The 21,675-nt window shown below is 39.9% G+C and overlaps 1 protein-coding gene across 1 annotated transcript in view; it reads right to left on the bottom strand.

The window, feature by feature from the left end:
- Window positions 1-13,507: 13,507 nt before the first annotated feature.
- LOC123985995 (mucin-5AC-like) overlaps window positions 13,508-21,675 on the bottom strand; it is a 38,964-nt gene continuing 30,796 nt past the window's right edge. Inside the window, exons 39-48 of the mRNA XM_046074028.1 lie at window positions 21,228-21,262; window positions 20,942-21,110; window positions 20,649-20,747; window positions 20,497-20,540; window positions 18,969-19,091; window positions 18,119-18,217; window positions 16,439-16,567; window positions 16,190-16,229; window positions 14,346-14,469; window positions 13,508-13,936 (exon numbers count right to left, since the gene is read on the bottom strand). Of these exons, the coding sequence (XP_045929984.1) occupies window positions 13,714-13,936; window positions 14,346-14,469; window positions 16,190-16,229; window positions 16,439-16,567; window positions 18,119-18,217; window positions 18,969-19,091; window positions 20,497-20,540; window positions 20,649-20,747; window positions 20,942-21,110; window positions 21,228-21,262 (1,085 nt within the window). The 3' untranslated portion in view covers window positions 13,508-13,713. The remainder of the gene's footprint in view (window positions 13,937-14,345; window positions 14,470-16,189; window positions 16,230-16,438; window positions 16,568-18,118; window positions 18,218-18,968; window positions 19,092-20,496; window positions 20,541-20,648; window positions 20,748-20,941; window positions 21,111-21,227; window positions 21,263-21,675) is intronic.

Below are 21,675 nucleotides of genomic sequence, written 5' to 3'. Positions count from 1 at the left end.
AGAAAAATAAAAATACTTTGGGAATGATCATAGTGATGGTTGTTACTGCTAGAAAGACACTAGTGTGAAAATCTACGTGACTACTTGATCACTTTCAGCTCCATTGTCCAAGAAACACCACTTTCACAAAATATGTCTGACTCAATACCCCATCATTAAAAATCCTTTTTCTGCCACCACCAACAGATAAAGGCTTTAGAATCCACACAGTCAGTTGGTTGGTTCATTGGTGAAGCTCTGGAGAAAAACCAACTTGTCATAGAAACTTGCAGTTTCTCTTGTGAGTGAAATACTTTGAAAGGAAGTGATAGTAAGTGCAAAGTAAACATTGGTGATGCATTGTACTGTATATGTTAAACATGGTTTATTTCTGTTTCTTCTACTAGGGAGAAAATATTTTTGGTCCTGTTTGTGTGTTTGACATTTCAAAAACTCAAAAACAGATTTCAGAGCCACAGGCCAGGGGTCTCATTTATAAAACTGTGCATAGGAAAGACTGCTAAAGGTACACAAAGACATTTAAGCCAGTGTGAGAATGACGTTCCTTTTGGTGAAGCTGAAGAAATAAACATGAAGTTGTTTGGTGGGTAGAATACGCACACATACGTAGTGCTTCTGCACCACAGCACTGAGACAGCTCTTGTTAAGGTCGTCAATGACATCCATTTAAACACTGACAGTGGCAGAATTTCACTCTTAGTATTATTGGATCTCAGTGCTGCATTCGACACGGTCGACCACAACATATTACAAGACAGACTTGAAAACTGGTTTGAATCCTACTTAAAGGACCGGGACTACTTGTGTCTATAGGTAATCACATATCTGAGCTGACAAAAATGACATGTGGAGTTCCCCAAGGCTCCATTCAGGGGCCTCTTTTGTTTAGCATTTACATGCTTCCACTAGCTCAGATTATGAAAAACAACAAAATATGTTACCATAATTATGCAGATGACACACAGATATACATAACCATTTCACCAGGAGACTATGATCCTATACAAGTGCTGAGTAACTGTACTGAGCAGGTCAACGATTGGATGTGCCGGAATTTTTTTCAATTAAACAAAGATAAAACTGAAGTTATTGTTTTTGGAGCCAGGGAGGATTGAAAGTCAGCGCTCGACTTCAATCTGTAATGTTAAGAACCACAAATCAAGCCAGAAATCTTGGTGTAGTCATGGACCTGAATTTGAGGAGCCGCATTAAGACAATTACAAAGTCAGCCTACTATCACCTGAAGAATATATCGAGGATTAAAGGACTTATGTCTCAGCAAGACCTGGAAAAACTACTGTAACAGTGTCCTTACAGGGCTCCCTAAGAAATCCATCAGACAGCTGCAGCTGATTCAGAACGCTGCTACTCGAGTCCTCACTAAGACCAAAACGGTGGATCACATCACTCCAATTCTGAGGTCTTTACATTGGCTTCCTGTATGTCAAAGAATTGATTTTAAAATCCTGCTGTTAGTTTATAAAGCACTAAATGGTTTAGGGCCAAAATACATTTCTGATCTTCTGCTTCGTTACGAACCATCCAGACCTCTCAGTCGTCTGGGGCAGGTCTGCTTTCTGTCCCCAGAGTCAAAACTCAACAAGGAGAAGCAGCATTCAGTTATTATGCTATGCTATTATGCTGATATCTAGAACAAACTCCCAGATAACTGCAGGTCTGCTGAAACTGTCAGTTCTTTTAAATGAACACAAGACTTTTCTTTTTACCATTGCTTTTAATTAAATATTTAAGATTTTTCTTTTTACCACTGCCTTTAACTAGTAGATTGATAACTTACACTGCAATGCAACTTTTACTGTCCTGTTTTCTTTGTCTTTGTTTTTAGCTTTTTACCATTGCTTTTAATTAAATATTTACACGGTGAGAAGTGACTAGGTAGTTGAGTGAAAAGATAATGAGAGTGAGATTGAACAGAGTGAAGGAAGTGGTCTAAAATCTCGCACCTGAGTGATTTGCAGGAACCTCTGTCCACCTGTAAACGTGCAGGTGGGTCCAGAGTATAACTGGATCAAAGTGGCCTGCGGACAGACATGTCGTGGTTTCTCTGTAGTGTAGGTTTTTGGAGTTTCAGTGGACCCAAAGATTGCTATGGACCTGAGTACAGACTAGCTAGAGAGAGTAGATTAAGTGTACTTCTCTGTTTATTCTCTTTTCAAAATAATTGTAACTCAATTATTTGCTAAACCCCTCAGCCTGTTTTGATTTTCCATTTAACTCTTTTAACCCTGATTGTACACTGCACTGTAACTTTTATTATATTTTAATGTGTATTTTTTCAATTTCCCTATGTTGCTTATAAACTTTTTAATATTTCCCTGTTGCTTTTATATTTTATGTAAAGCACTTTGAATTACCTTGTTGTTGAAATGTGCTATACAAATAAACTTGCCTTGCCTTGCATCACACATAAAGCTGGAAACTCAGTTAAACTCCCATTGCAACCTTACAGTTATATTTTTATCATCTTGAAATTAAACTAATCCATGCTTGTTGCATGATAACATTACATTAGCCGCTTTCATACAGACAGCATGCCATAAACATGTAAAGAATGTTCAGCATTCAGTGACAGCAGGGCTGGACTGGGACAAAATATTGGTCTGACACTCCCCACAATACACCATCCTTGCATATAACATGTGTACCTACTGTAATATTCCCCCGAACCAAGTCATTTTCACAGCAGCGTGGGATTAGCCAGCACGATGCTGACATAAAACCTCACCTCAGTCATTAAGACAGTTAACCAAAGTTAAGACTACATTAGGAATCTCTGCTAGCTTAAACAATGTCAAATAGCCTATGCAAGCGCTGTATGACAGTGAGTGATCACCAGCAGTAGGTGACAGTCTCACTTTTTGATAGCGTTATGATTATGTTAACTAGCCTCATTATGTTAACTAGGCCCGGGCTCCCCACTGACACTCCCCCCTTGCAAATGATACAAATATCTCTGCATATGTAAATACCGTTTTATCTCGTGTCGGGCCCAGACCTGGTACGTCGCACATATTTATTGTTGATTGTTGATCTTTGAAGTTGTATATTTTTATGTTGTCAGTTTATATATTTATATGTACACAATATTCTCTTCCATTGCGTTACTTCTGCACGGCACAGACCCAGAATAATGCACATGTATATATCTGCAACGTTGTTCTTCCATTCCATATTTATTATATTTCCACATTTATTTATGTCAACTGTTTGTCTATGTGTAGCACCACAGCAAATTCCTCGTATGTGTAAAACAATACTTGGCAATAAAACTCCTTCTGATTCTGATTCTGATGTTACAATCACTTTAATTAAATTTAATTGAAATAATCATCATCATTGTCACTATGGCATGGCACACACCCTTCCCAAGGGCATCACTTTATGTTTAAAGGTGGTGGGGACCCGTCCCCAGCGTCCCCAATGTAAGTGACACTATGACCTGCTCCCTCCCTGCTCGCCCTCTACAGGTTGAGCTACTCCATGCTTACTGCTTCACCTCCACTCTCCTCCTGCTCACTCGCCCCTGTCACGGTCACTCTGTCCCTCTGCTTCGCTAACACATGCCTCCTCCTCTGCCTAGTGGTGTCTGTGGATCTCCTTTACTCCTTCAGGTACCTGTGGCTGCACTATGTCGGGTACGTCAGCTGATGTTGAAGCTACTGCAGACCATGTAGCAAAGAAATCGGTTATTTTCAACCATTACCATTACCGAATGGGCCGCTTTCCATGCTTTATGGGCCAGTTGTTGGCTCATTTCTTTAAACAGTTAGGACTAAATAAATAAATAATTCACGTTACACCAGTATGTATGCCAGATTAGAGAGTGTACGTGTGTCTAGACCTGCTCTTTTATGAAAAGCGCTGTGAGATAACTGTTGTTGTGATTTGGCGCTATATAAATAAAATTGAATTGAATTGAATTACCAGTCCATCCCTGTGTGACAGGATTATGCACACACACACACACACACACACACACACACACACACACACACACACACACACACATTCCGTGACAGACACACGCACGCACACACACACACACACACACACACACACACACACACATACCAGGCAGCTGGGCGGGACAGGTTAAAAAAACAAAACAAAAAACCCGAAAAGAATGTTAATCACATGGTTGCATATGTAGTGAGTCTGACATTATTGACATAACCCATAATAGCATTCACTGATTCAAGCTAGCACATGGAAAGACACGGGCAAAATCTACAAAGAGAAACTATATACAAAGGAAGAAATATACAAAGACATGTATGTCAACAGGAAATTAACTTGCTCTACAGCTGAAGAAACATAAGCAGATTTTCACCTGATTCACTCACGCACACAAATCACAAGGGAGAAGTTCTAAAAGCTTAATTGTCCCCGCTGGACTGAACGAAACTGCCTGTCGCTATTCTGCACCTGATATCGGCGAATACGCAGGTCCGCGTGCATGCGCATATCGTGCTTTCATACACAATCACACAGCGCTTTTCATAAAAGAGCAGGTCTAGACCATACTCTGTGTTGTTATTTACAGAAGCCCAACAATTTCATATGTTTACAAAAGTTATTGGCTGTTATTTTAATATTTATGCAAACAAAGTGTTAATTTTATTTGTAGTTCTCAATAGAAAACTTGTTGAAATGGTTTCAGTGTGTATATCAGTACATTTTAATCTTTTTTCTAGGGCTGTAAAGCGACTGAGGGGCAGCACTGTGGCCTCACAGCAAGAAGATCATGGGTTCAAACCCCAGTGGTCCTGGCTTTTTTTGTATGGAGTTTGCATGTTCTCCCCGTGTCTGCGTGGGTTTCCTCCGGGTACTCCGGTTTCCGGTTATCAAAAACATTCTTCAGTTAGTTCCGTTGACCAGACACTGACATAGATCTGGAGTTGGTCCAGATCATATAATAATGGTAGGATGGTGTGACAGAGGTTTGCAATCACTGCAGCTGGAAGACATGGATGGATTACTGAATAGACCCGGGCAGTCACAGCCTCTGTGTGTTGGTGAGTTAACGAGTTCAAAGCTGCTTTTTAAAACATTTTGATTATGTACAGGAAATAAGCCAACAAAGCACTTGCATGAGTTGTGTGTGCTTACGGATGTGCATGGTTGGAAAGGGCACTTTTGTCTCCTAGTGCCCATCCCCTCAGTCTGTTCAGAATCTGTGTGTGAACTGATGTGACGATGCAAGAAGGGACGAAGAGGAACTGAGAGACTGGTGTGCTTTAAATTACTATTAGATGTCTAAATCTATGTAAAAAATATAAGAATAACTTGCAGCTATGAAGCAGTCTAAATAAATAAATGAAAAATTTAAACTCAATGTCTGATCAGCACATAAGACATCTAAATGTCCGCACCCATTACTTAGTCGGCTATGGAAATTGAACACAATATATGACATTGTTTCGAGGAAGACATGACGTGTGTTACTTCAAGGAGGTGATGGATTGTTGGGCTTGTGTTGATGTCGGAGGCCTGCGTAAATAATCCACAGTGACTCAGCTCCCAAAGTCCAGGATATGCATCCTGTGTTGCATCTTTAATAAAACTTCTGCTTTGTTTTACTAACTACAGTGTTTGTGTTAGGTCAATAAAGACTTGTGTTGCGCCAAATGTCATTCATGTAAATGTGATGTCAATACAAAAAACGTCACGTTATGCAATATATTACAAAATCATTCCAAAATCTTGCGCAAGTAAAGCATGAAATAAAATCTGCTCAGAATGTGTGGTGTGTACTGTCGGCTGTGATCAATCAATCAATCTATCAAACTTTATTTCTAAAGCACATTTTAAACAACCAGGTTGACCAAAGTGCTGTATATTGACTTGAAACAATAAATAGACAAAATACAACACCAGACAAAAACAACATACAGCTCTCATGCCGGATTAAAAGCCAAGGAATAAAAATGTGTTTTAAGTTGCGATTTAAAAACCGGAAGGCTGGGGGCCAGTCTGACACAAGGAGGCAATTCATTCCACAGTCTTGGGGCTGCGACTGAGAAAGCTTGATCCCCTCTGCTCTTGAGCCGTGTTTTAGGGACAAGAAGAGACCGGTTCGCAGACCTTAATGACCTAGAGGGAGCATGCAGCTTCAATAGATCAGTGATATATGCTGGAGCTAGGCCATGAAGGGCTTTAAAAACAAACAATACAATCTTAAAATCAACAGGGAGCCAGTGAAGAGAGGCAAGAACAGGGGTGATATGATCTCACTTACGAGTTCCAGTAAGGAGACGAGCGGCAGCATTTTGAACCAGTTGTAGTCGAGAGGGGGAGGCCTGGCTAACACCTACATACAGAGCATTACAATGATCAAGGCGTATTGTGATAAATGCATGTATAACTCACTCAAAGTCTGTGAAAGATAAAAAGGGCTTAAGCTTAGTAAGAAGTGTGGAGAAGAAATCCGCTTGACACTGTTCTTGATCATAAAAGTTTATTACATCAAGGAGTTCAGCATCAATTACAAGCTCTGCAGCAGCTTGGAGAGTGACCCAGCCTGATGGCCACTCTGTCTCTCTGTACATCAAACATAGCTTATATAGGACATGTGTAGGTATCTGTTAGATACCATAGAAGGGTTTGAGTCTGCAAACTAAAAGCTCCAATCCATATAAAGGGCACAGTGCTATAGGATATGTGTAGGCATCTGTTAGACACCATATAAGGGTCTGAGTCTCCACATAACCACTAACCTCTGCTCTCCCCTTAAAAGGTCACTAATCCTCTATCCAGCAGCTACAGTGCTATTCTAAACTCTTATGCGTCAAATGCACATATATTATACACCACAGAAGAAACTTGCTTTCACAACAGAATTGATCTGCTTCTCCATTTTAAAATCACAATCTAATTTAATTCCCAGGTTCGTCACAACAGACTTAACATAAGGTTGCAAAGTGCCCAGGTCTATTTGTGAGACATCAGAGGCGCCACAGGGTCTAAAAATCATGACCTCAGTTTTACTCTCTTTTTAACCAATCTTACCATCTTTTATTTTGATTGGGAGGTAGATTTGCAAATCATCTGCGTAGAAATGGAAGCTGAAGTCTTTTTAAGATAGATCCAAGGGGAAGCACTGTATTCCTTTCAGGTCGAATCCTTTTTTGTTCTTCTTTTTAGATGGCCAGGGAGGTGAATGCACTTCTCTCTTGTTTTTGTTCATCTACATGAATTGGAACCCCCGAGCTATTAGTAGTCAGACTGTGATTAGAGGATGCTAAACCCTGCTGCCATTAGGCAGCTGGAGTGACGCGACCCTGCATACCCTGCTACCCCTCAGGTAGGCCTGCATCCTTCCTTTTGTGTCCTCCTCTGCATCTGACGCCTTTTCTCAGAATCATCTTTTTTATCAAGCAGGTTAACCAAGTAAAGGTTTGATAAAAATACCAGGTCCTGGGTCAGTATTCATCAAACTTTTCAGCCTGGGTTTGAGTGGCCCTGACTCGAACCCAGGCCACTGCGGTAAGGACTCACCCTTTATACATGGTGTGCACGCTGTAGTGGTGAACTTACCAGCACTCCACTAATTTCAGACTTGAGTGTAAAATCACTTCATTATTTTCTCATCTAGAAAATGAATAAAAATCAGAAACAGCTTTATTGCCAAGCAGATTTACACCTTCATGTGATTTGCTTGGGTAGTTTGGTGCATAACAATAAACAGTAGGCAGACAATTTAAGAAAGATCAGGGCACTAAGCAAAAACAATGTTGGAGCAGCAGGATTTGGCACTTGGCCTGATGTGACCCCAGAGTCATCAGACAAGGCTGTCCATTGGCTACAGCAAGCACATTCACTTTCTGTTTCTTTTGGTGTGTAACTCAACAGGCCCAGTTAAACAGTTAGTTCTTGTATTCTTTTTGCTTGACAAGCTCAAGTTGAAAATTAGACTTTTGTCACATTTAGTGACTATCATATTGATGTTAATTATTGTGCATTATCCCTAACAAAAAAATGAATAACGTAAATCAATGAATAAAATAGTCAAAACACTGTAATAAGTAATCTTATGAAGTAGATAGAACATGTAAATGTAAATGCAATAACCAGGGGGCACTGTTTCGCTTATAGCGTTTGAAATGATCCAAATATCCACTGTACAGCAAATTAAGTCATTGAAAATGAAATGTCAAATACAAATTTCATTGTCAAATTGACCTCAGGGTCGTCACAAGGATCACTTCCGGGAACTGGAGCTTTCTTCCCTGGTCCTCCCATCCTTGGGCTGACTGCAGCAGGATTGCTGTGCTCAGGGATGATGGCCTCATTCCTTCCTTGATAAAGATGATGGCACACATTGGCATTGCTCTGGCTTGATGTTTCTTTCTTTTCTCATGCTCCAAGGTGGCCGCGAGCAAGGTTGGTACCTTGTCACGCTACCATCTGTATCTTCCCTGGGTCACTGCTGCAACCCGACAGGATGTGCGCCATACTTCCCTTCCTTCCACAGAGCTTGCAGAGTGGGTCTTCTCTCATGTCCCATCGCATGTTCACTGGGGTTGGAAGGGTGTCGTAGAATGCCCGCAGCAGCAAAGACATGCAAAATGGTTCCAGCTTTCAAAGGTTGGCCCATGAGATCTTTCTTTTGGGGAGGTCCCATTTTGTCCAGGAAACATGAGGCCCCAGCTCAACAGCTCTCGCCCTCCTTCTCTCCTCTTCCACATTCCTCACTTCAGCCTGGACCATGGCTCTCCTCTCCCTGGGTTGGACTTTGCCCCATTGCTGGAAGTGTGTTATACCTAGTCCTTGCTTTCCTTCACATGATGTCCCTTAGCTTTCATCATTATTGTGGAATTACATTTTCATTTTCAAGTTTATTTTAATAAAGTCACCTATAAGTGTCCATACATTCAAGATAGTGTTTTTAATTTCTTAAGTCCATCATAATAAAACAGTAAATACAAGCTATACAATATTACAATCTGCGTATGAACAGAATTTCACCTGAAGCCATTTGTAGCTCGGAACATTGACCGCCCGCTGCGTGCTTGATCTGGGATGTTGATGGGGCAGGTCTCTGTAACGATGTTGGCACAGCAGTCTCTGATTTCTCATTCCTTGCAGAAATGAGTCCCATTTCATTCAGACCTGGGGCCTCATGTTTAAACGCTGCCTACACACAAAAAGGTTACGTACGCTGGTTTTCACCCTCATGTGGGATGTAAAGAAATGAACGTGACGTGAGAATGTATGGACCCTCCGCAAACTTCAGTGCCAAAACTCACCACATTTTTCAAATAATGTTTCCACTCCAATTTCTGCACATATATCAATGAAGTAGTCAATCAGAAACCTAATTATGTCCGTTAATACACAATAAAAGTTTGATCATGTTTCCATCCATCCATCCATCATCAACCGCTTATCCTGCGTACAGGGTCGCGGGGTTGATCATGTTTTTGGAGGTTTTATATCAAAATAAAATTGAATGTGAGAGGAATAGATAATGATGCCTCTCACATATTTAATTTCACTTCATATCGCATGTTATCTCTTTATCATTTAAACATTCAAACCAGCAGTGTTATTTGTGCGCTAATGAACCATAACTCTTCCATTGTAAAAACAAAAAATAAGCCAACTCAGAGAGCCAGTGTAGCCACAGACACTCATTGTCAGCTGTGGACCTGCAGCCTAAAGTAGGATCATTTTTAATCATGTTTTCATGTGTAAAATGCTGCAGTGAACAGACTGTGCTGTCACAGAGCGTACTGAGACACAAACAGGTCTGCCTCCTCACCTCGACTCACCCGGCACATCTTCACCACCTGCACATATGGACTGTGTAAATGAAATAAAGTCAGCGACAGCTCTCACACAGTCGCTGCTCTCCATCCTCATCGTAATGCAGCCAAACCGAAAGACTGACATTAAAAATGTGTTCACCTGTCAAACCTCCATCTTCAAATGATCTCCCAGGGTGGGAGAGACCACTGACTGAAGCATCATTTTGGCGAGGTTTGAAGCCTACTCTGTGTGATTGCTGTAAAAATATAAATACTGCGTGACACTCGTGCGGGATGCTGCATGGTGGCTGCGTAATGGCTCTGCAGAGGACAACGCAAATGGAAGGATTACAGTTACCATTAGGGACCATGATGATGAGTCATGTTCTTGGATCTGTGTGCTGAATGGGGTCCAGCATTAGACAGACCAACCTAATGGAACCATGCCATCCTGGTACAAATACATATAGGCCACAACACTGTTTCTGACAGCAGCTGTTAACAGCGGGAGCCAGGTGTGAGTCTGATGGGATCAACAATATATAGTGTTTACCTTTCTACCTAAAGCCTTTGTTTACAATAATATCATTCTGTTAAACTCTCTGAATCTTCTTTCATTTGTGAACAAGCTGCATCAAACAATCTGTGCTTTCTAACTTCCACATCACAAGCACCTCAGAAAAAACTCTTTCCCTAGTCTTTTTGGACACGTCAGACCTTAGGAGGTGATGCTGGCGTATTTATGGTCATTTGCATAGTAATTTATGGGAAGAGCCAGGGTGGGGTATGTGGCTCATGCATGTGCCCTAAATTTCATGTTGATTTGGATGTATAAAGGAAAGGTCTGGTTGATCGGGCTAGATGGATCATCTGAGGAATACAAAATATTCTTTCAACTTCAACCTCAGCGCACAGTATAGTCAAATCTCTTCACTCTCTTTATACCTTATAGATAGTCCAACTAATTTCAAAATTGACCTAAGCACATATAAGCTCCAATAACTAAAGTTAAGTAAAGTGGTGCATGGTGGGAGGGAGGCACAACAAGGTTAAGTAGGCCTAAAGGTTAAGTAATCATGAGGTAAGAGGGATTACTTAGCAATTACTCAGTTTAATAGAGGTTCTCATAATGACTACTACTGATTAAGTAATGAGTAATTAATGAGTAATTACTAGTTTTGTGCACTTGTGCCTGACTGAACTTCAATCAGGAACTACTCATGAAGCAAGTGGTCACTACATCGATTCACAGATATTAATGACCTAATCATTATGTAATAATTCTTTAATTCAGTATCTCTCAGTCTGATCTCTAGTAACTTTGCATTCTCATCTAAATAATCCTTGATTCTGAGATATTAGTTCCTATCTCTGGTTCTGAGATAGGAACTACTTACTAATTATTTGGTCATTCCTCATTCGGTCCTCGCTTGTTCTTTAGTAAGTACTCACAGTTTTGAGGACCTTGTAAGTGTAAGTGTTCTGGAATCTAATGATTTTACAGTGATGCACAACTTGTGTACTTTCTTTCATAACTACACACTTACTACTGCTCTCTAACTGTCTTTAAGTGATGGTGGCATTCAGAGGTAAGTCACGACAATTAGCTTTCATTGACGTATAAAGTTAAATAAATGTTAAATTAAGTACACAGCCTTGTTTACCAAGACTCCTATGAATACCTGTTCTCTCCACCCATTAGCCTGTGAAACATCTGACTGGTGTGTGTAGTGTGGTGCCGCCTTTGCCAAAGGCATTGTGTCACACATAGGGTTTGTCTGTGACTCTGTGTGGAGCTCTGTGCTTCCTGGTGCTGTGTTTGGCTCCTCTGTCATCACAGATTGTTGCCGTGATCTTTCTGTCAGACCTTTATCTGGGCAAATACTCAGGGTTGGGAAGTAAACTGGAAGCAGGATGTGGCTACAGCCTGCCTGTATGGAGGTGAAAGGCTTCTCACACATTTGCTTGATTGATGGGCTCTCACTGAATGTGGAGTGTTACCACAGTAAAGGTGGAGGCGTGTTTACTTACACGCATTCAGTTTAAAATTGAATAGCAACCACATCATGGCTGGGTCTATTAGAAACCTCATGCATGTATTGTGTTCAGTTTCCCAGTGCTACTGAGAGCACTGAGATAAGATGCTTCACATCAGCACAAAGAGATGAATAACACCTGCCAGTCAAAATGGTACATTATAATCCCAACAAACATGGTATTGCATTCTGTTTTACTGGAGATAATTTACAAAACACACAAAAACGACAAAAGTCATGTTAAAGGCTTTGATGTATCCAAGGCGTCACATGCATTCCAGGACATGACTTGCAGTTGCAACTAGAAGTCCTTCATGCTAGAATATCTTGTAAAAATAAATAGTGCCTAGCTAGAGTTCTACTGAACTGCACTTTAAGGTAATGCTTTATTTTACAGGTAATTTATCTTTCCTAGAAAGGAATAGAGAAGTGATTGTGAATTCTGAGTAAGGTTCCTGGAAAAAACGCTGGAACTGGGTACTAATTACATAGACGGTGTTCAGTTTGTATATTTTGAAAGCCATAGTGTAGGGCTTTTACATATAAATTAACGGCCAAATGAGTTCACACGATGCAGCCTATCACTGCCAGGTAAATCTCTCTGTATTCTCTGTATACTGGAGATGTTTAAATCTAGTGAACCGGTAGTGATGTGTTTTATGCCAAACCAGCATGGATGGCACGATGGCAATATGGTTTGCCATAGCTGAAGTGGGTGCAACTCTCGACAGCAGCAGCAACGCAGTATGTCATGTGTCCAAAGTGTAATTGAAATTGTAATTGTAATTACTCTCAATGTCAGTAGGGGGAGACAAACGTTCCACTCTGCATGTTTAAAATGTAGCTTGACCTAGACAGTCTTTTAGTCTGTACACATCAGGTCGGGGAAAATGTATTTAACATTTATAAAGAACAAAGTTTCCAATCATAAATTAATATTCACTGTTTCTCTGAAAACCAACAATTGTACATTGCTGACTAAAATCAAATAACTGTCTCAGAACTTTGTCTATATTTTCTCTAATAATCAATACAAAATGACATTGGTCTTATAAGGACATCATATTTCTTTAAAAGGACAATGTTATTGGGAATCATTAGTAAATTAGACCCATACAATCCAGCATTACCCACTTGTTTTATGTAAGGTTGCTCTGAGTGCATACACCATGCAGTGCTGGATTATGGACTGAAATAACTGTTGCTTCTAAAATAAAGTGAGTTATAGTGTAATCTTCTATCCTTTTTACTACTACTTATGGAATTTGTATCACAAATGAACATTTTGTAAAGAAATCTTTTCAGCTTTACATATTAGAACTGTAAGATCTAAAATATGATGTGTATTACCAAATTAATTCATTTACATTTAAAGTAAGTCCTCTTGCCCTTACTTTAGGTTGAAATCTCTCTGCTCAACCTGTTTTCTTCCAGGTTGCTATTAAAGGTGGGAAAAAAGTGCTGTAATGAAACTTCAACTTGTATAGTGATGCTATTGACAGTAAACATGTGAGGCACTACATTAGAATGAATTGGTCTCCATAGCTGACATGGAGTCCTCCAGTCACTGATGCATTTTAAAAGCATTAAAACTGATGTTTGGTGTGGAGGTCTGTGCCAGTTAGTCAAATTTGGATAGACACTCTCACACTCACACATACACACTTACACACACATGCAGTAAGACACCATGACAAAGCCTGTAGATACAGTGTGATCTTTATTAATGAGAATTTTATGGGTTAGGAATCTTATCAAGCTAAAACTAAGTACATTAGACATAAATAGAGAAATTATGTATGCAGATGAAGTTGACACTGATTAAATTATGACTGCTCACTTCCAGTCCTATGAAATGTGTTTATTACACAAGTGGCCAATGCATAATGCTGGTTTTGTTTTTTGCCTTATCTCCTGCGTCGGCGTGACTTGGCGCTGGAGGGAGTGGCCATTTGACCTCTGCCCACCACAGAGCACTCTGTCTTGAGGCACCCGCAGGTGTCGATGTGGGTGTAGGTATAGGTGAGCTCGGTGTTGTCGGGGCAGGAGAGCTGGACCTGCCGCTCGGATGTGGTCAACTCCTGGCAGCACGAACAGGTGTGCTGCAAGGATCTCATTTTGGTAGAGTATCTGAGAGAAGAGAGAGAGGAGGGCGTGAAGAGAAAGAAAAGAGGGAGGTGAGAAAGAAAGAAAGAAAGATACAGAGCTACAAAGTTGAAAGTTGAAAAAGCTCCCCACTAAGGTCTTTATCTGGTAAAATGTCACAAACAGAATTGAGCAAAACCTTTTCAATCTACAGTTTTAGTTTTAACAATTGATGATTAAAAGGGGAACTCTCCGTTCACTACTCATGGCTAGAACTACTGAGCCTGTGATAAGTTGCATAATGTATTCTGTGGTTCTGTGGGAACAGATTTTGACCTGTCTCTTTTAATCTGTCTCTTACAATTCCCCCAGCTTAATGGAAACACCGCTTTAAAGTGATAAAAAAGCACAACAGGAAATGATCATAAGGAAAATGACATGAGGAGGGACTCACAAGGTGTAGGTACCACATGCACCATTACAGGATGTGACGTTAACCAGTTCTTTGGAGTGGCAGCCCTGGCTCTCCAGGTGCACAGCAGTGGTGGACACAGTGCAGGGACGAGTCTTGGGAATACCTGAGGCAGGCAGGAGATTCATGTTGAAAAAGGAACAACATCTCATTTGAGTTGATTTAATGACTCAGAAACAAAAGATGATGGTGCGAACACAACTACACTTCGTTTGTTTTGAGAAGTAAAACAAATCCAAAACTGCAATTAACTAAACAGGAGGAAGCTGTTCTACCTCTTTGTTCTCAGCTCTGGATCAAAACCAATAAACATGAACCAATTACTGAATATATAAAGAGGCCCAATCCAGCAATAATGCTTTGAATGTAGGATTCATCTCATCTAGATAACAGAGCTGCAATGATTAGCGTAACGTAATCGACGACGTCGACTATAAAAATTTGACAACGGGAAATTTCATTGTCGATGCGTCGTTACATAGATGCAGTTTAAGGGAGAGATAGAAATCTTCATATTAGGAACATTTGTTTATTTCTAACTGCAACCCATCACAGGAAGTGCTGGGGGCAGTACCGCTTCCACTGTCTGCCATGGCTGCTTGACTGTGAGACTACTCACGAAGAAGAAGCTTTCATGCGAGAAGCGGAAAGAAACGGAGAAAGAGCCGAACAGCAGAACGGCTTTTGTTTTTACAAGTTTTGTACACTATTTAATCACTAAATACACTTTTGAACGGTTTTGAGGCCAAAGTTGATGGCGAATCGAAAATGTGCTCAAACGTTTTCAGGGTTGAGAAGCTCCACAAGTGCCCGCGAAGTTAGCGGCGGCGGCCGGTGCCAGTTACACCCACAGAGCGCCCTGGTCCCAGACCACTACAGCAGCAGAGACTGAGGAAAGGCAGTGTTTCCTATACGTTCATTTAGTTGTGGTGGTCCGCCACATACTGATTTTTATTTTATTTTACTAGGCCTATTTAAATTTGTATTTGATTCCAGATCAGCGCCGTAGCGCATTCACATTCTAAAAGTTACTATAAATCTTCATAATGTATATGGCAGCACTTGTAGAAGCAGTAGCCGCTAGCTCCTTCAAACTTAACTGACATAAATACAGTCATGGGAAGATAAATATGGGTTTTTTACATTAAAGAGCAGCAGACCATGAGCCACCCGTCCAGAGAAGAGGAAAGAGCCAGGAGAGGAGCCATGTTGGCCCAGCTTGGACTTTATTCTTCTCCTAAAGTGGACAAAGTGGGACTCATTTTGACCAAGCAACGGAATTCAGAGACTGTTGTGTCCACATCGTTACAAAGACCTGTCCCATCAACATCCCGGTTCAAGCACTCGGCAAGTGGTCCATGTTCCGAGCTGTCAGCGTAAGACTCCATCAAGATGAGAGGAGGTGGACTCAAATGCAGTCAAGATGGACTCTGTTTCCCAAATGTCAGACTGTTTACTGTGAAGATGAACCTTTCATACTATAATCTGGTTGCTGCTGTTTATATTCAGCCCAGATGCAAATTCAAAAAATTCACTGCAGAATGTTCTTGACGTTTCCGTGCATGTTTAAATGTACATAAATAACTGTATATATTTTCATGAAGGAACTACAAATATCATTTTGTTATGCAACCTTTACTATTTTTACTACTATTACTATGCTGTATAATGACAAATAAACAACCTTCTACCTTGGATCACAACTGGTCACAATGGTTTTGTCCTTTTGCGTGAGAGGTTAGCTCTAATAGACATCATGGGGCTTTTGTGTAAGAAGAGTTAATAAAAATAAGTAGATATGAAAAACTCATGGAAGCAATACATACAGACATGGCAGCATCCATCTGGAGCTATGGTCTCTGTTCCCTGCAGGACACACACACACACACACACACACGTTCACATCAGTATTCATGTTGTAGAGTTTCTCATTAAACAGCAGATGGCAGTGTGCACAGTCTATTTCCAGTGCTTTCTTGTGTCTCATGTCATCGGTGAATGTGTGTATTTTCTATTCAAATCTTCGAAGAATAGGATGATGATGGTTTGTGTGTGTGTGTGTGCGTGCAATCTACCGGTACGCATTCACTGGAGTTGAAAAGAGGACAGACGGTCTTGGCCCCAATGGTGATGAACTGATTAGCGATCTTCACACACTCAAACTTCAGACAGGGGTTCCAAGGAGGTGTCCAAGTGGTGCCGGGCTGAAGAATAACATAACAGAATAACAGAAGGACTGGGACATGAGTCCCTCTCATCCATAACAACATGTCTGATATGGCATTAGTTTTGTTAGTAGGGCTGGGCAATAATGATAACTATATAAAATAATTATCGCAATATATTTTTCCTCAATAACAATATAACAAATGTTTGATTTAATTCATTTGAACCAGTACTTCATTTTTCTATTAAGATATTTATTTTGTTGAGGAAAAGACTGAAAAAAGATTTTACTTCATTTTGCTTATGCCTGAAAAAAGATATTTATCATAATAGTTTTGAATTTTTTACCTCAAGTGATCCACTGTTAAGCATCAAGTGTTTGTTCTGACCATAACAAATAGTTTAACCACTTGGAAACTACCACCTATTTCCTGGAAAAACGCCTAAAATAACATACCCAAAATAAATCAGTAATTACTCCTCAACCATTAGGCCTAGATGCATAATTCTGGTCTCCTTTGACAGGTCAGAAGCTAAGGAATATGGATCAACTAAATGAACATGTTTATTTTTCTATTAAAGAGATGTAATAAAGGAAAATATGACATTTTCATTCTCGCCTGGTATAAAATCTATATTTTAATTGCAATATCACCATCAAAACCATCATCCAACTCATTATAATGCAACTGAATATCTTCTAATACACCTATAATACACCTGTAACTGTAAATTTGATGAAAAGAAACTAATACTAATACACAATTTTTCAAAAATATACCAGGCAAATTTCCATGTTTTATTTACTGTTCACTAGTATTGGGGGTTTTCTTCAAAACACTATTTCTCTCCATACAACCACGTTCCAAATAACATAAAGCTTCCAAAACATTGAAATATTGATTAAAATTGTGAATATTGATCAATATTCCTGTGACCAAAAGTACTCCTGTGCTTTACAGGTGCACAAGTTGAGAACAGAACATCCTACAGGGCTGTAAATGGGCTCTTTCTCTTCGTATTGAAGAGACGAATGGTTTGATAATAATTTGTTCATGTGTTCTCAGACAGTTTAGTGGTATGGATCCAGTGCAGTTAACTGGATGTCTGTGTAGGTCCTATGGGTTGGCCAGTAGAAGACGATAAAGACCGTCTGTTCCAAAGCAGCACTTTTTCTCTCCTTCATTTTGATTGCACAATACCAAGATGGCAGTGCCTTAACATTCTGTACATTTCCTATTTACTATAAAAGCAAAAATTCTAATTAATTCTATTGATGTAATACTGTTTGATCTGATTCTCTCGTTTAACCTGTAGTAATGTCACACCTCCAACTGCAAATGACAGCTTTTTTCAACTGCACATCCAGTGGTATGTTTTATTTTGACCTGCCATCATGTTATGTTATGTTATGATGAAATAGCAAAATAATAGGTGCACCTGTACAAATGAAGGCAATGTGATCTGTTAGGATCATTATTGTAGTAGAGATGTTAGAGACCTTAGTGACCCTATAGATACATAAAATCTCCTCTTTTCACTCTTTTTCAAAACAAACACACACATTGCATGCACAGCCATATACCAACCTTTAACATGTATGTGGAGTTGTTCAAAAGTGTGACAATGCAGCCTACTTGGACACACTTCCCACAGCACTGGCCAGGGGTGATCTTGTACTCATAACCCTGAAGAGCAACGCAAAGAAAAACAAATCCAGCTCAACATCAGGTTAGATGAGGCTATTCAATGTCAGGATTTGGACATTAGTATTCTGCTGGGTTTACAGCATGGCTTTTTCAAAGATGTACCTGTAAATGTAACTTTCACATATTTGAATTAGTTCTGTCAGTTCTTGCTCTAGCAGTAATGCTCAAAAACTATGCTTCGGCCACGACTGCAATACCTAATAGTTTTGGTTTTATTTTCTTTTGATATTGTCGATATGGGCAATTCAGTGTTCAGTATCTTGCCCAAGGATACTTTGACACGCAGCCTGATTGAACCGCCGACCTTCCGACTAACGGGCATCCCACTCTACCTCCTGAGCCACAGCCGCCCGCTCAACAACCATACATATCCTGTACACATAAATATCAGAGACCCACAAGCTGCTTTGACTGTTACTACTACACTTATTTACGTTCTTGTTATGACACCTTACTGTATGTGTAGTCTGAATGTTCCCTCCTCCCTCCCACTGAATGTTGCATCATTCATTGTTTTGTTTTGCATCAGTTTCAAATTTGTGATTGAACAGACAATAAGGCAAAATAGAAAAAGAGGTCAGTGTTACAATGACACTCAGATCTTTGGGAGAGACTGTGGTCAATGACTGTGCTTAACATTAGACAAAAATGAGTGTATGAGCCTGTGTGTCTGAGTTAGAAAGTAGGTAAGTGAGAGGGTGGGAGGGCAAGAGAGAGAGACTAGTCTTACCAGAGAACAGTGTGTGTCACATGGATTAGGCTGACATTCTACTGTGTGCCAGCTGCTGCTAGCATCTGTCTGGTTACTACAACGGCAATTCTCACATTGCTTCATGGGCACAGTGTCTCCAACCTGGACGGACAGAGTGAGAAGGTCAGACAGATACAATATATAGACAGATACTCTCAATATAATGCAGTCCAGAATAACACCACTGTAAACTTTAACTATGTTTATTATTGAGGTTAAAGTAATACCTCTGACAGTGTCAGTCAACGGCTGAACATTATTATTCTGGTAAAGGCAGAATTGAATTGGATTGCATTAGGTTTTACAGGTATAACTCACAAAGTGGCCACAGTGTATGTCCATAATGCCCCGTGTAGGGATGGAAAGAGGAATAAAATATGCATCCAAATGGAATCTTATGAATTCAGCTTTTGTAAAAGGTCAACAACATCTCAACTCAGATTCAGACAGCTGCTCTACAAAAAGGTACGCTTTGGAAAAAGTTTTGTACCCTGCACTATAAGAGCGTTAAACTCACAGACTAAGTTAAGGATGTCACTCCTGTGTTATATGTGTAGATATGTGTACATTGTCTGTATATGTGTACTATATGTAGTTTGTATGTAGAATTCATGTTGAAGGTGCTCTTTGTACAGACTGTGAAAACAAATTTCCTCCACTGAGGACAATAAGGAATGAATCTGAATCTGACTCTGTCCTAAACCTAAATTATCAATTTCAACAACACTACGTAACTAATATACAAACTGCGACTTTGCCATCAACAGATCTAGGTTACGAAACTTTTGTTTTAATCCTGAACCATCAATCATTTTTAAGGTTTCAAAAAAACTTGCCGAAGGACTGCAGTTGAAAATTAGCCAGTAGGCTGACACTGGCACATTTACAGTAATGTTGATTAATGTGTGCTGTCCTTTTAAATTAATTAAAAAAAAAAAACATGAGGCAAAGAAGCAAAAGAGTTTTTTTCCTGGATTCACAGATCTATCACTATGGGACACAGCCATTTCCACCTAGATTTGTCTACATTTTTATGCTTTCAAACTTTTCCTGCCACTCTATCATTAAAGTCCACCCAGTCTTTGCTATTTGATATGCCGTTCCCATATCTTGTCATGTAAGTGGCTGTTAAATTTTATAGGTGTGGACTAATGCTGCTGTGACAAATGTAAATAACACTGAGGAGTAAGACTTGTCTTAGTACATCGGAATCCTGCAAAATCTGATGGTATTTGGTATATGGCACTACAGCAGAATAGTACATTTAAAAGGCCATAACTGAGTGCTCCTGAGTTGCAGCCAATTTGACAACACATGACTCCTAAAAACCATGCCGTAAGTGTTAACCATTATAACCAGTTATTCTGTCTATGAATGTTATGTGATTATAACATATATATTATAACTTTCTGATGACATATGATTTCACGATCCCACAGTCTATGTTTCGTGTATTCTAGTGGCTTCCCATCAGTTTCACAATGAGGAGGTAGGTGTGACATCTTACCTGATATTCACGGTTGTTGAAAACACACACATCGTTTTTGGGCACTGTGAAGGAAACAGTAAATCAACCAATGCATTTTAAATGTACTGTAATAGGCGCAATGGCCAAAGTGAAACCTTGCTATGCAGGTACAGTAACGTGCACACACTCACCGCAGGAGTATTTGTGACAGCAGACTCCCATGGTGGTGTTCGGAGTAAAACCAACAGCACAGGTCGGCACAACATCAGGGCATAACTTCACATCACACACTGTTCAGATACAGATGGATAAGTGAAGGAGGGAATGTTCATGCCAACAAATAGCAAGTGAGGAGCTCAAGACTCCTTTTGATTCTGAACACAAGTTCTCCAACATGGATTGATTACACACTGTGTTAAATATATACATTTAGTGTGTATTGACTCCAGTATAAGATGTTGCTACCCTCTTGGCACTCACTTACCACACTTCTCCTTTTCACAGCAGCCATCAGTGTAATTTATCTTGACTTGACCTTCTTGGTCACAGCTGAGGGGTGGTGGTGATGGACAGGACATGGGTCTGCAGGTCATCTGCCATGTATGGTCCTCACATATACACTCCTCACAGCCTTCTGTCCATGTTTCATTGGCCTGAGGACACAATGTTTGTTGTAGAATTTTCTCAGGAGGCATGGCATTATCAGCAATTACTGGGTTATCAAATGGTTACAGAAAAAGGGACTTCATTAATAAACTTCAATCATTTACCAATTTCCATTTTCCATTTGGCAGCAGACAAATTTCTATAAGGAGAAAAGTATAAAGCATTAAGTCATTTCCATCCTTTAGGGGTTTGGTTAGCCTGCCTTTGGAGCCAGACTAGTAAATGCTGAAATCACAGTTTTTAATGATTCTAACCATTGCTTTTCCATTAAAGCAGTCTGTTAAAGCACAGAGTTGTTTAGTGGTCAAAGGTCGCGGTACTTCCTCAGGTGCGGATACTGACTAGCTAAAGCTGAATCTGTTTTGTTTACATAAATAAACTAAATGAGACTAAAACAGGGGAAGCAGCAACTTATGTACAGTATGAGGGCAGGCTACTAACCACAGACTATGTTGATGACATATCTGCAAAACACTGGAATATATAGTGACATTTTGTTTCCATAATAGAGTTATGGTTAAACACTTGGTTAAAGTTATGGATAGATTGTTG

Source organism: Micropterus dolomieu, linkage group LG17, assembly GCF_021292245.1.
Source record: "Micropterus dolomieu isolate WLL.071019.BEF.003 ecotype Adirondacks linkage group LG17, ASM2129224v1, whole genome shotgun sequence".
Lineage (NCBI taxonomy): Eukaryota > Metazoa > Chordata > Actinopteri > Centrarchiformes > Centrarchidae > Micropterus > Micropterus dolomieu.
Note: the sequence above shows the minus strand (reverse complement) of the source record. Positions and strands in the feature narration are given on the sequence as shown.